This window comes from Hyperoodon ampullatus (genome assembly GCF_949752795.1).
Source record: "Hyperoodon ampullatus genome assembly, chromosome: 13".
In the NCBI taxonomy this organism is placed as follows: Eukaryota; Metazoa; Chordata; class Mammalia; order Artiodactyla; family Ziphiidae; genus Hyperoodon; species Hyperoodon ampullatus.
Window position 1 is genome coordinate 40558557 of NC_136926.1, and position 15792 is coordinate 40574348.

Sequence of the window (15792 nt, forward strand, 5' to 3'; positions counted from 1 at the left end):
AGCAGGGGGCCTGGACATGCTCTCGGGAGGGAGGGCCTGGGGCGATGCCTGGGGGTCTCTGATGCTCCCACCTCGGGCGTGCGGGGTACACACACCACACCACACCAAAGGGGGCCTTCCTGCAGCCCACATGGGAGCCACTTGACTTGGGTTTGCCTGCCGTGTTGGGAGGAAAGAGGCTTTACTGAGAAGCCTGGAGATGTTCACTAAAGCACTTCAAAGGTCTGGACTGAGAACAGAGTGGCCTGAGTACTAGTGCGTCCACCTCTTCCTGTGCCGGGGAAGACAGACTGAAAGGGGTCCTGCTTAGCCCCCCAGGCCCGTGGGAGGTATCCTCCCAGCTGGGCAGGCTCGTCCCTACTCCAGCCCCGACTTCTGCCTGCTCACAGCTCTGCCCAGCTCCGAAGTCTCCTTGTGACCTCCGGGCAGCACAGACCAGCCTCCTGGACAGCAGGCCGAACCCAGGGCCCACTCACTGTTCTGGACCCGAAGACCTTGGTATTGAGGTTCCCCCACCTCCAAGCCTGCTGACCATGGGGCAGAGGCACTGGCGTCAAAGGGGACTTGGGCTCCAGTCTCAGCAAGGACTAGAGCGCAGCGTGGGAAATGAGTAGAGTGTCTGTTATAAGGTTCTAGCCTGACCTGACTGAGAGTTTTAAGCAAAATTTTGAGATAGAAAGGGAAAAAAATATTAAAACTGAGAAGCAAATACAGTAAAAGACAATACTTGTGTCACTGAAAAAGCAAAAAGTCCAAGTTAACTTCATGATCCGTAATATCAAGGTAGCTACTTAGAAATAAACCTCGGGGCCCCAGCCGGTCTGTGCTCACTCACTTCATTCTGTGACATTAGACCAAGTCCAACGGCACAAGAAGCGGAGGTGAGCCTCTTCCATAGCAGGTGTGGCTCAGATGGAGGATGGAGCCCGCTTGAAGTGAGAACCGTCTTCCTCTGTCTGGAATCGGTGCATTCTATGAGGCTGGCACTGGGGACCTGCCAGAAGGCTTTGCATCGGATCAAGAGCAGAGAACCATGCTGAGAGCGTGTGGGACTCGGGCTGCAGACCCTCGGGCAGGAGGAGCGAAGAAGGACAGAGCCTGAACACAGACTACAAATTCCGTGGTGGGAGCTTCAGCTCCACTGTTAGAGCCAGATGGCATGATGGGTTCCTCCCTGGCTGGCCGGTGTTTCATCTCCCAGCAGGTGGGGCAGGTGGTGAGGGAGCTGTCACCCTCTAGGTCTACTTCTGCCTTAACACGAAGACGGGCTGGTGATGGGGAGGCCATGTTGGACTTGATAGTTATGAAAAGAAAGCAATGCTTGTCTGGGTTTTAGGAAGACAGATCTCAGAAGGTTCAGACTGAGAAGTGGATTATTGTGGCTGCATCCATATTGCCAAAAGGGATTATAAAATTCAGAGTAACATAAAGTGATGATGGGTAACATTTATTGAGAGCTTCTTGGGTACCAGGCTCTAAGTACTTCATAGGCTTTGTTTCATTAACTCATCTCAATGGGTATTTGTTGAGTAAATTAAGGCAGAGACCTTCTATTTTATGTTTCTTCCAGTTTTATTGAGCTATAATTGACTTACAGCACTGTATAAGTTTAAGGGGTACAACATAATCATGTGGCTTACACACATCATGAAATGGTTACCCCAATAAGTTTAGGAAACATCCATCATCTCATATAGATTCAAAGTAAAAAAAAAGAAAAAACATGTTTTTTTTCCTTGTGATGAGACCTCCCAGGATCCACTCTTAACAACTTTCATACGTAACACACAGCGGTGTTCATTATATTTATCATGTTGTACATTTCATCCCTAGTATTTATTTATCTCATAACTGGAAGTGTGTACCTTTTGACTGCCTTCATCCAACTCCCCCTCTCTCCACCCCCTGGAGAGACCTTTTAAATGAGTTCAGTCTTCAGGCCTGTATTTCGAGGGATGGAGAGACTTTAGAAACTACAAATAATCCTTGAAACAACCTCATAAGGAAGGTATTACTACTGTTGTGTTGGGCAGAATAATGTCCCCCAAAGATGTCACTGTCCTCTTCTCAGGACCTGTGGCTATGTCAGGTACATGGCAAGGGGGACTTAAAGGTGCAGATGGAGTTGAGGTTGCTGATCAGCTGCCCTTAAAATAGTAGCAGGATTATCCTGGATTGTCTGGGTGGGCCCGGTGTAATCACAAGGGCCCTTAAAAGCAGAAGAGGGAGGCAGGAGAGTCAGTGTTGGAGTGATGTGATGTAAGAAGGACTCAACTGCCCATTGCTGGCTTTGAAGGTGAGGAAGGGGCCATGAGCCGAGGGCTGCGGCAGCCCCAAAGCTGGAGAAGGCGAGAAAACAGATTCTCCTTTCAAGCCTCCAGTGGGAAGCAGCTCCAAACAGCTTGATTTTAGCCCCATGCATTTCAGAGTTCTGATGTCCAGAATTGTAAGATAATTTTGTGTTGATTTAAGACCCTAACTTTGCCGCAATTTATCACTGCAGCCATAGGAAACTAAAACGCTCATCATTTCAGTTTACAAAGGAGGAAACTAGAGCACGTGGCTAGAAAGTGGGGGGTGGAGTCCAAATTCAGACATCAGATTCTGAGTTGGAACGCTCATATGTTGCTGGTGGGAATGTAAAATGGTCCAGCCACTATGGAAAACAATTTGGCAGTTCCTCCAAAAGTTAAACATAAAATTACCATATGACCCGGCAATTCCACTGGCACGTGTACCTAAAAAATTGAAAAGAGGAATTCAAACAGGTACGTTCACATCAATGTTCATGGTATTATCATTCACAACAGCCAAAAGGTGGAAACAACCCAAGTGTCCATCAACAGATTGTGGATAAACAAAAGTGGTATATACATACAGAGGAGTATTATTCAGCCGTAAAAAAGAATGAACTACTGATACCTGCTACAGTGTGTATGAATCCTGAGAAACATTATGCTGTTTGAAATAAGCCAGACCCGGGACTTCCCTGGTGATGCAGTAGTTAAGAATCCACCTGCCAATGTAGGGGACACAGGTTCAAGCCCTGGTCCGGGAAGATCCCACATGCCGTAGAGGAAGTAAGCCCGTGCGCCACAACTACTGAGCCTGCGCTCTGGAGCCCGTGAGCCACAACTACTGAGCCTGAGTACCACAACTACCAAGCCCACACGCCTAGAGCTGGTGCTCCACAACGAGAGAAGCCACCACAGTGAGAAGCCTGCACATCGCAACAAAGAGCAGCCCCCGCTTGCCACAACTAGAGAAAGCCCGCACACAGCGATGAAGACCCAATGCAGCCAAAAATAAATAAATAAATTTATTAAAATAAAAAAAAGGAAATAAGCCAGACCCAAAGGGCCAAACACAATATATGATTCCATTTATACAAAATATCCAGAATAGGTAAATCCATAGAGGCAGAAAGTAGACTAGAGGTTACCAGGGCCTGGGGGAAGGGGGACAGAGTTTCTGTTTGGGGCAGTGGAAGAGTTTTGGAAACAGATAGTGGTGATGATTGCACGACGTTGTGCATGTACTTGATGATACAAAATCGTACACCTGTAAGTGGTTAAATGGCATATTTTATATTACATATATTTTGCCATAATAAAATAAAATAAAACACCAGTGATAGCCATGGGGCTTTTAAAACCATATTCAGAAGAGGGAGGAAAGGGATGGTAAACTTCTTGGGGTTGATGGTACAAGGACAGAGCAGATGTCAGCTGCTGGGCTAGCATTGGCATCTTTAACAAGTAGAACTGTGAAGAAATGTAGACTGAACAAAGCAAGGTGCTGGGCACACAGGAGGTCCTCAGCAAGTGTTTGTGGAATAAATGAATGGAGAGGCCTTACATTTTGAATGTTTCAGTCTTCAGGACTAGATCAGGGAATGGAAAGAATTTAGAAATACAAATGATCTTTAAAGTGCCGGGGAGAATAAAAGAAGTGCTGAGTTGAATGCCAGGCACACATTGCCTTTAAAAAGTGAAAAAGAGGGACTTCCCTGGTGGCACGGTGGTTAAGAATCCACCTGCCAATGTAGGGGACACAGGTTCAAGCCCTGGTCCAGGAAGATCCTACATGCCGCGGAGCAACTAAGCCCGTGTGCCACAATTAATGAGCCTGTGCTCTAGAGCCTGTGAGCCGCAACTACTGAGCCCGCGTGCCACAACTACTGAAGCCCGTGTGCCTAGAGCCCATGCTCCGCAACAGGAGAAGCCACCGCAGTGAGAAGCCCGCACACCACAATGAAGAGTAGCCCCCACTCGCCACAACTATAGGAAGCCCACGTGCAGCAATGAAGAGCCAACACAGCCAAAAAAAAAAAAAAACGTCAAAAAGAGACTGAGGTGGTAGCAGAGGAAAAGTTCTAATAATCGTAAACCAGCAAGCCTAGAGCTGATTGCTGGCAGAGTTCTGGAATGGATTGTTAAACAGATGGTTTGTGTGCTTTTAGAAAAGAATGGAGGTGGCCACAGCCAACATGGCTTCACTGAGAAAGAGTCATGTTAACTTCATCTCCTTATTGATGGAATAACTAGGCTAGTAAATTAGAGGACCTCCACATTGACATTTCTTGATTTCAGCAGAACATTAGACTGTTCCATATTATGGCATCTCCCAGGGATGCTGGGTGACTGTGCAGCTGGAGAATCTGCAGGCAGCTGAAGTGTGTTAGCCAAGCTTCGTCAGCCTGAAGAGAGCTTGCGAGGAAGAGCACGTGGTATATGCCCTTGAACATCATCTCCTCTGCAGCATGAAGGCCAGTCAGCCTCGTGGTGGCCCAAGTGGAAGACCAAAAGCAGGAGGAGCTGCAGACTGTGTTATAGCGGAGAACCAAGGCTCGGTTCCTTCAACAGCGCCCCGAGGTTAAACTTAGCGGGGATAAATGTAACAGAGGTAGATGATCAATTACAGTACGGGGTACAGACTTTTCAGAAGTTCACATGAAAAATATCTTGGAATTTAGATTTTAAACAGTGTGCTCCACAGAGGCTAACGATGTGAGGTCACTACAGAGTGAGCTAATGTAGCTCGTCCTGATAGAAGGAGATAGCATCCCAGAAATGTATCACTTTTGCACCCAGCCAGGGTTAGTCGCATCTGTTGAGCTTCGATCTGCACGAGTGTCACGTTTTAGGACACTGGATTTGTATTAGGACGGCCCCATTGTTGGACTAGGATTTTCCAAGTAGGAGGCATGGCACATAGCCAGTGGGAATAACCATTCCGCCTCATTTCATTGAACCGCCTATGTGTAAATAGCCATTTTTCTGGAAGGAGACAAGTGCATCTGGATAGACAGCGCCTAATAAAGCAGTTCCTTAACTATGAAGAATGCAGTGATAACCTGTGTTCAGTGTTTCCAGCATCTAGGTGCTGACCTCTGCTCTGCACTGGGACTATTTTAAGTGATGAGATGTATCTGTGCATAAAGCCGTGATCCTGTCTCATGGAGTTACAGGCTAGTTGGGGAGGCAGATGATAGACAAGTAAGTATGTCCTATCAGAGATGGGGATAGATGTGCTCTGGAGGAAAACTGAAGCCGCTGGGGTGGGGGCAGGGCATGTGCTGGGGCAAGACTCCACTGATGGAGAGAGCTTTGAGCAGACGTGGGAAGGAGGTGAGGGAGCCAGCCCCATGTGGTCCCAGCGGGGAAGCACGTTCAAAGTGGATGGAACATCAGTTGCAGAGGTGCTGAGGCCGGAACGCAAGGGCTGTGCCTGGGGAACCATAGGAAAGCCATGTGGGTGGAAGAGAGGGAGAGAGGAGGGAGAGATGCACTCTGAGGAGTCCTGGGAGGGTGAATCGTGAAGATTCACTGAGTGAGATGGGAGCTATGGAGGGTGCTAGGCAGACGACTGACGTGCTCTGGCTTGGCTTTGATCAGGAGCACTCTGGCCAACCAAAAATCAAGGGCAAGCATCACAGGTCTTCTTTTTTTTTTTTTTTTTTAAGTCTTTATTGAATTTGTTACAATACTGCCTCTGTTCTATGCCTTGGTTTTTTGGCCCCGAGGCATGTGGGATCTCAGCTCCCCGAACGGGGATCGAACCCGCACCCCTTGCATTGGAAGGCGAAGTCTTCACCACTGGACCGCCAAGGAAGTCCCATAGGTCTTCTTTGGTAACCTTATTCTTATAGAAAATTAGAGGGGGTGTGTGTATAGTGTATTGTCTTCTAAAAGTGAATTAATTTTGATACGAAGTTCAGAAATGACCTGAGATCTTTCAGAAACTGTTCACACATGTATAAGCAAACCCTTTGTCATGACAGAGAGGAGTCCAGGGCCTTAGCGTCTGGAGGGGGCCATTGAACATCCTGAGGATGGTGGTTGGAGACTGGGAACTGCCGCTTGGTTAGTAGAGAAGAGCCAGTCACCATTCACACTGATCTGCATCTCCACAGGGGGCACCGGCGGCCCCCCAGTCTCCTGGGTTAACCGGAAGTAAAGACAGATCTCGGCCCTTGGGGAGGAGACACCCTTGAAAATGACAACCATTATGAGGCTAGCTAGTGCCAACAGAGAGCTGATTGCTGGCCAGGTAGATCTGGGTCATCAGAATGGAAGGTGAGCGTGAAGACTGAAGACTAGCCACCGGCCAAAGACACATTATGTCCGGTGACCCTCACGGTCCCGTTAGGACAGGACCTTTCCTCTGGGCGCTTGTCTTTGAGAGCAGTGGAAGACAAGAGCTCTGGTTTCAAGTGGACGTCACCCTCCCTCAGGCATTACTTTGCATCCTTTTGAAGTCATCTGGTTTTCGAATGTCTGCCTTGAGCACAAGCGATGGCTGCCACTTGCACCGGAAGTGCCCCCGCCTGGGTCTGCCGTGAGAATCCCTGCGTTCTGAACAGGCAGAGAAGTGCTCTTTGCAATGAGTGGACTGGTCTGTCTCATCCCTTGACAGGAGTTTTCAAAGAGACTTTAAAAGATTTGAGATAATGGACAGAGCATCGAGCTCGAGGGCTGTCTCTTTAAAGGGTGAACTCAGTAGGAAAAACAAAAATATAAAAGATTCCCACAGCTTTTATCTACTTTGTAAAGTAAGATGGTTAAAAAGAAAAAAAAAGTGCAGTAACTGAAGTCAAGTTGTAGCCTTTCATTTTTAAATTGAAAATTTTGGAGGGAACTGGGCGAATGGGTCATAACTAAATTACAACCTCGTTTGTCATCTCATCAGTTCCGACCTGTCAGCTTAGTTTAGTTTGAAAAATGAGTTGGAGGAAGTGGCACGTTCCAAAAAACAAAACAGCTAGTTACCAACCCTGGACGGGCCTTCTAGAAAGAAGAAATATGTCATCGCCTTTTCTCTCTCCATCCGATTCGATAGATGTCAGGCATCTTCTGTGAGGTTCCCTGAAATATCTGTCTCTTCCCAAGCACGCATTTCTACTCCCAGAGCTTTTATTTTTTTCTTTTTGTCTGTGCCATGCGGCTTATAGGATCTGAGTTCCCCGACCAGGGATTGAACCCAGGCCACAGCAGTGAAAGCCCAGAATCCTAACCACTAGACCACCAGGGAACCGCCCCCCACCCCCAGAACTTTTGTTCTTTATTAAAAGACTAGAACCCTCCATCCCCCCAGCAGCAGGAGGCTGGCAGGGAAGCATCTTTATCAGTATCATCATCGGTGTTTCTAACCAATTGTCAGCAAAACCTCAGTCCTGAAGGACAGCGAGTGGATAGACTTGAAAGAGACTTAATAACCCCCAAACCTCACTGAGACTCCTGGGCACAGCCTGTTCTGTCACCGAAGTGGCCCCCAGAGCTGCTCTCAATCATGACGGCCCCATTGATTGTCCTCTGCTTCTTCCCTGGTGCCACAGGGGGAAGGAGGACCTGGGCTGTAGACCCGGGGGCCCAGCTGGGGCTGGCACTGGGTCAGCACCATATGCAGGTGTATTACGGTGTTATTATCTCTACCTCTTTAAGGAGCACGGAGGGTATGCTGGCTTTTTCTGTGACTCCGCATGAGGCTTGTGAGAGAAATTATTTTCAGTCATAAGCGACTGTGCTTGGTGCTTCTCCTGTGCGATGTACTGTGCTGAAAAGTGCTCGGCCTGGGAATGCTTGTTGCTTCTTTTCAACCAGTTTGATTCACAGGAAATAAAATGAGACACGGGAAAAAAAGGTTGAGAGGTTGGAGAGAACCTTCCCTTGGTGGTTCAGTTTCGACTCTCTGCTTGATGAGAGGGCCTGGGAGCCGGGGGGAATCCAGACTTTGGTCCCCACCAGTGGTCTGCAGCAGTCTGAGAAGAAAACCATCATTAGGGCCAGTAGATGGGCGGGGCTGGGGCCACGCTTAGGACACTTAGGACCAGTGCTGTCCTGGAAGAGCAAGGATGAGAGGGCTCCAGAGGGGACTTCTAACCTCTGTGACACCACACTCAGCTTGTTTTCCTCCTTCCTACTTCCCTGTTATGGGCTGGATGGTATCCCCCCAGAATTCTTATGCTGAGCCCCAGCCCTCTGTACCTCAGAATGAGACCTTATTTGGAAATAGAGTCGTGGCAGATGTAATTAACTGGTTAGGATGAGATTGCGCTGCAGCAAAGGAAACCATAAACAAGACAAAAAGACAACCCTCAGGGTGGGAGAAAATATTTGCAAATGAAGCAACTGACAAAGGATTAATCTCCAAAATTTACAAGCAGCTCATGCAGCTCAATATCAAAAAAACAAACAGCCCAATCCAAAAATGGGCAGAAGACCTAAACAGACATTTCTCCAAAGAAGATATACAGATTGTCAACAAACACATGAAAGGATGCTCACCATCATTAATCATTAGAGAAATGCAAATCAAAACTACGATGAGATATCATCTCACACCAGTCAGAATGGCCATCATCAAAAATCTACAAACAGTAAATGCTGGAGAGGGTGTGGAGAAAAGGGAACCTTCTTGCACTGTTGGTGGGAATGTAAATTGATACAACCACTATGGAGAACAGTATGGAGGTTCCTTAAAAAACTAAAAATAGAACTACCATACGACCCAGCAATCCCACTACTGGGCATATACCCTGAGAAAACCATAATTCAAAAAGAGTCATGTACCACAGTGTTCATTGCAGCTCTATTTACAATAGCCAGGACATGGAAGCAACCTAAGTGTCCATCGACAGATGAATGGATAAAGAAGATGTGGCATATATATACAATGGAACATTACTCAGCCATAAAAAGAAACAAAATTGAGTTATTTGTAGTGAGGTGGATGGACCTAGAGTCCAGTCATACAGAGTAAGTCAGAAAGGGAAAAACAAATACCGTATGCTAACACATATATATGGAATCTAAAAAAAAAAAAGAATAAAAAAAGGTTCTGAAGAACCTAGGGGTGGGACAGGAATAAAGGCACAGTCATAGAGAATGGACTTGAGGACACAGGGAGGGGGAAGGGTAAGCTGGGACAAAGTGAGAGAGTGGCATGGACATATATACACTACCAAATGTAAAATAGATAGCTAGTGGGAAGCAGCTGCATAGCACAGGGAGGTCAGCTCGGTGCTTTGTGACCACCTAGAGGGGTGGGATAGGGAGGGTGGGAGGGAGACCCAAGAGGGAGGAGATATAGGGATATATGTATATGTATAGCTGATTCATTTTGTTATAAAGCAGAAACTAACACACTATTTTAAAGCAATTATACTCCAATAAAGATGTTAAAAAAAAAAAAGATGAGATTGTGCTAGAGCAAGGTGGCCCCTGATCTAATCACTGGTGTCCCTATAAAAGGGGGAAACTTGGAGACAGACATGCACATGGGGAGACGCCATGCAGCCTTGTGAGGGCTGGGGTTATTCTGCTCCAAGCCAAGGGACTCCCAGAAGCTGGGAGAGGTGCTGGTAACAGGTCCTGCCCTCAGAGAACCTGGCCCTCCACACCTTGGCCTCTGGAAGACTGAGATGATGGATTTCTGTTGTGGGAGCCCTTGCCACGGAGCAAGGTGCATGGCACCTTGTTACGGCCGCCCTGGCAAACTCCACACTCCCTCAGTCTCTCTCTCGCTGCAGTCGTGCGCTCTGCTGCCTGTCCTCTCCCTGTCCCCCTCTCCTCACTGCACTCCCCACCCTTGTGGGCACTCACCCAGCTGTGGCTCCGTCACCATCGCCATCCTAACCGCCCCCGGCCCCCTGAGCCCCAGGTCCAGCTCTGCTGAATTATTTACAGTAGTCGCTTGGTCAAGGGAAGAGGTTAGTAAATGCTGGAAAAAATACCCACAGAAATGACATACGTAGTTCAAACACCACACTTTCATTTCAGGCATGTTGGCGATCGCCCATTCCACAGGTTTGGGATGTCAGGTCTTTCTTTGCCTTTGGGGCTCACGGAGCAGACTCTGTCTGTGTCACTGACCTCACGCTATCATCGTGCCCACCTGTTGCTTCCATGTCCAGATTGAACTTCTTTAAAGTGACCCAAGAAACTAAGTGTAGAATCCTTTTGGATTTTTACAATTCTTTCTTATCTTTTATAGACGTCTTGCCCATACCTATTTCAACTGCAGGGTTTTTTTGGTTGTTTTTTTTTTTAGTGATTTGCCTTGTTTGAAAAAATTTTAAAGCATTCAGTGTTATTTTTTATAGAAACAGCGTTTCTCCTTTTTTTGATTTTTACATGGCATTAGTTTGTGCAACCTTTAATGAACAAAGTATAACTAACAAATACAACTGGCAGAAACAGGTGGAGGGCATCCAGACCTGATCTTAGCAAGTATACGACTCAGTGTGGGTGTCCTAGAGAGCAGCCTACCAGCCTGAGCTTTGGGTGTGCCATGAGTGTTGGTCAAAGTGATTTATGGAGGGGAGTGGAGACCCTGATGGGTTAGGCAAGGGAAATCAGTGAAGAGTTTTACAGCACCCTGTGTTCCGCTAATAGACCTTCCACTCCTCCTCCCAGCCTTGACTCATACCAATCCCTCTGCCAACGTATCTTCTCCTTGTAGCCTGTTGTCCCTTCTCCCCAAGGTCTCAGTTTAGCCATCACTTCCTCCAGGAAGCCCACCTAGCTTCCCTCAAGCTAGATTAACTGTCCCTCCGATGTGCGATAGCGCCCTCTAGTCCCCAGTCAGAGAACTGACACCCCTGAGTAACTACCTCCCCCCCAACAACCATAAGCTTTGAGAGGATGAGCCCTTGTCTGTGTCATGCATCAGCGGGTCCCCAGCACCTCGCACCATGTCTGGCATGAGTGGGTGCTCCAAAAATATTTGTGGAAGGGAGGGAGGAGGAGAGGAAGATCCTATAACTTGTTTCTCAGGAATCTTCCACCCCTCCCTGGATTGTAGGATAAGGTACACCTTAGCAGGCAGTGGAGGCCTGCACTGTCATCATAGTAACATTAGCAGTAATGGACGTGGTCGTGGAAGTGGTGGCGGTGTTGGCAGTCATGCTGAGAAGACTAACTCCAATGCCTGCCTCTGTCATCACGTGGCCTTCTCTCTGTATTCTTCTAGAAATCTCCACATCTCTCTCCTTATGAAATCCAGTCATTGGATCTAAGGCCCACCCTAATATATTATGGCCTCTTCCTAAGTGATCACATCCACAATGACCCTATTTCCAAATAAGGCCACATCCACACGTTCTAGAGATTAGGACTTCAGTACGTCTTTGGGGGGAACACGATTGAAACCACAATACCAGCATTTTAAAGTATGCTCTCTCTTGCTTCTTGGGCATGGAGGGAATGAAATACAGAATTTGAGAATGCGTCTCCACATGTGTGTACAGCACCCAACATGCACCCCTGGGTGGTGGACGCTCCTGGGCTGTGTTCACGTATCAGTGTACTCACCACCATTGTTGCAACTGTGATTTTCTTGGCCCTGACCTTCGAAGTTCTTTGCATGTTTTTAATGTCCTTAAGTGAATATCATTGCTATAATAGAATATTCTACCTGGAAGAGATCAAAACTTCCCACAGGCAACAGAGACTCCGCAGGGTTGTGGGAATAGAACAAGAAGCCAGTTTTCGGCATAAGAGAGAACACTTAAGGATCCTGGATGGCGTTAGACATTGCCTGGTCAGACACTGTCAGCACAGGGCCAAAGGGGTGAAAGCAGTGCCTCTGTGTACATGTTACACCTTTGTGACAGGCCACACATGTCGGCTTTCGGCTGTCCTTTCTCGACCTTTCACCTTTAGCAGGCCTGTGTATTTTAGCACAGAGGTCTGAAGAGGTTCTGAATCCACAGACTCTGGTGGGAAAACTTACCTCCACCCAAGAAGGCAGTTCCCAGTAAAAATCATGCATATTTATTGAGCGTGTATTATTGTCACTGTTCCGAGGGCTCTCGCATATAGGGACTCATTTGCTGTTTCTTCAACACTCCAATAAGATATCTACTCATTTTATCCCGTTGTTTTAGATGAGGAAACTAAAGAATTAGTGGGCTGCTTGAGGTTATACAAAGGTGACAGAGCTGGTATTTGAAGCTGGGAATGTAGCTTTGGTCCTGCCTTCCCAGGGACGGGTACTCAGGTGCTGCTCTGAAGCCCGACCTTGCCCAAACTGTGTGCGAAACCCTCAACTCGTCCTCTAGAAAAGGGCAGCAAATGTTTAGCAGCACTTAGTGATCAGGGTGCTCCTGGAAGTGGAAATAAGGAGTAGAGGCAGCACCCTAAAGAGAAGGAGTAACTCAGTGAAAGAGGAGGAAATGCTTCCTGGGGAGGTGACTTATGAGCTGGGTTTTGAAGATTAAATAGGAGTTCATCCAGCATACCTAGTAAGACACAACAGTCAGAAGAAATAGCATGCAAAGGACAGAGATATGAAACAACAGAGTTTTTTTTAAGGTATGGGTGGGGACTTCCCTGGCTGTCCAGTGGTTAAGACTCTGTGCTTCCACTGCAGGGGGCACAGGTTCGATCCCTGGTCAGAGAACTAGGATCCTGCATGCTTGCCACACAGCCAAAAAAAAAAGTCCCCACCAGGGACCTTACGAAAAAAATTTATTAAAGGTGGGGTACTGCAAGTACTTTAGCATGGGATGAGTGATAAAATGCAGGGGCAAATATCATGTGTGTTGAGACCAGAGAGACAGAAAGAGCCAGAAAACAAAGGTCCTGGTTTGCCTGCCAGGGAAGCTGACTTTATCCTGAGCATGTAAGCAATTTAATATCATAGTTTTAACACAAGGTCAGAATACCCAAACCTTGATGCTGTTAGTACTACTGCTTTTTTCCCCTGGTTTTATTTTTATAATTATTGAGGGAAAAGATGACAAAAGTCAGTAAGCTCCATATCTGATGTGTGTCACTGTTGTGCTAAAGGATGTTGGTTTTTAATCTCCTCCACTTTTTCTCCAATTTTTCATCAGCAGTTCTCTTTGGCAAGTTATTCTCAGATGCCAAGATAAGTACTTTTGAGAGGTTTTTTTTTAACGTTTTCTTAAGTGCCTTTGATTGCATAAGAGCGTCATGTAGAACTGTTTCCAGTAGTATCTTTATAGCAGGAATGGAGGCTAAGACTGATTATGTAATTTTTCCCTCGGTTTATTCTCAGAACCTAACACGCTGCCAGCATTTGAAAAACCCTAATGATCACAGTGGCATCTGAGTGTCTTTCCTGCTCATGGTTTCTGGCACTATTGCTCTTGCATTGTTTACTGCAATGTAGAAATTGATGGTTTAAATGTGGCATGACTGTTCACCCAGCATTGGGCACCCCGGACCCATAGCTCCGTCTGCTCCGTCTTGTATGATACATGCGGCCCACAGCCAGCCTCTCTCATCGGAGAATGGATTCACGTGTGCTCCTTGGAGACCCTTGCCAGAGTCTCACCATGTTAAAATTCGGATGAGGAGAGGCAGTGTAATTGTGCTGCGCTGAGGTTGCATTTTGCAAGGGGAGCAGAATACCATCTGTCAGAGGAGGTGGCGGGAGTGTGCAAATACTGCTGTGAATTCCGTGAATGCTTAATTGCTATAGATTTTTAAATTTTATTTAAGAGGCTTTGCATTTAGTGTGTTTGTTATTTGTTCTTTTTTTTTTTTTTTTTAGAATAGTCCTTATCAGTGGCAGAAGATCCTTCTGTAGTATATTTTCAGTGCTGCCGTATCGCGACAGTGCCCAAGTTGGGTATGTATATGCATGCTTGCTTTGTAGTTCTCTGGGTGAAAACTTCTGGCACCATGTGTATAATGTGACCACCCTTTCCATTTCAAAGAACTTGCCTTGCTTTGACACTGCAAATTTAGTATTTGTAAACTTGAAAGAAAAAAATGTTCCACTTTCTTTTCAGCCAGGAAGCTTCCCTGTTATTGGTGTGTGTGTGTGTGCGCGTGTGTGTGTACGTGCGCATGTGTGTCCTTACCATATTGCCTGCTGTTTCTAAATGTGCATTTTGTCACCTCTTACAATTCTGTAAAGCAAGAGCAATCTGGGGCCCACCCACCTCTCAGGGCCTCATCGACTTTTGGAGAAAGGCAGCTCAGGAAAGGAATCAGACAAACCACGTGGCCATCCTGCCTCCTTGCGTTGTGGGCTTGGGGCTGGACACTGACCAGCAAGCTGTACAAAGCAAAGTGGTATCAGGAACAGACCTGTGTGATTCGCCACAGGCCGGAGGACTGCACACTGCTCTAGGTCAACAAGCCCCTTCTTTGTTCTAAAAAGAAGTAAGTGAGGCTCTGACCTGGCAAAGCCCCCCTCCTCATTCCACATCCCCGAACTCTGTGCTGTTTCTCCATCTGAGTCTGACTCCTTTGCCCCCTCACCTGGTCACTGCATCCGCTATTTGTGGTCATGGAGCTGCTGGTATTTAGGGCAGGATGGTTCCCTGCGTAGGATGCCGGAAGCATTGTGAGATGTCAGCTCTGGTTTCTGCAAACTAAATGCTGGTATTGCCCTCTGGTCATTGCAACAATGACACCCGAACACTGCCATTTATTCCTCTCCCACCACTTTCTATGGGCTCTGCCTGGTCATCCCCGTTCACCATGACTTTCCCTTTCCCCCTGCAGACCTGTCAGACTTTCAGCCTGTTAAACTCACCATGGTCCTTATTTTTACTCTACACTGTAAGCTCCATGGGACAGAACATCGGGCATCTTTATTCATGGAATGCTGACTCTGTCATTTATTAGATGTGTGCCTTAAAGAGCAATAATAATCTTACTGTTTATTGAGCACTTACTTTGTGCCAGTCCTCTTCATTATCTGCATTCTCACGACAACCTTGCAAAGTAGGTGCTCTAAAAAATGTAACAGCAAATCCTGCAGCTCTGAGGTTTGTAGGACCATCTGGGTGTGGCCAGCGGGCTGCCCTTAAGAGACTTCTACTCTACTGAGTAGAGGGGAAAAAAGAAAGGTTTTCTTTATCTTTTCAACCTGCTGTGGTCCTGGGTCTGGCCACCCCTGAGAGCAGGCTTATTTCTTGGGTCAGTAGCTTGTACCAGCTCACAGACCTATGTGTGACCCAGAAGGCCAGTTCATTAATCTAATTACAAGTAATGGCCCCAGGGCTCAGAATGTTTGAGTGTGACTAGCCTGTAAGTGCACTTCCAGGAGATCTGAATCATCAGTCTGTCTGCAAGTACATCTTCTCACAGCGAGGACCTGCCTGGACACTGTGGTGCCAGCCTTATTTTTCTGGGCTTTCCTTGCTCACCTTTCTGATGAACGCATTCTGTCCTTAGCTATGTTCCATTTATTCATTTATTGAGGGCTTACTGTGTGACTAGGTCCTGGAGGTAAAGGTAGGGAAAGATGGATCTGGTTCCTGCCCTCCTGGAACTTACAACCAAGAGGGAAGACACATAAAAATTTCAC

At 46.9% G+C, this 15792-nt stretch overlaps 1 protein-coding gene across 1 annotated transcript in view; it reads left to right on the forward strand.

The window, feature by feature from the left end:
• CABLES1 (Cdk5 and Abl enzyme substrate 1) overlaps positions 1 to 15792 on the forward strand; it is a gene marked incomplete at both ends in the record, with an annotated part of 107406 nt that overhangs the window by 50633 nt on the left and 40981 nt on the right. The window contains one exon of the mRNA XM_079718250.1: positions 14023 to 14100. Coding sequence (XP_079574376.1) covers positions 14023 to 14100 — 78 coding nt within the window. The remainder of the gene's footprint in view (positions 1 to 14022; positions 14101 to 15792) is intronic.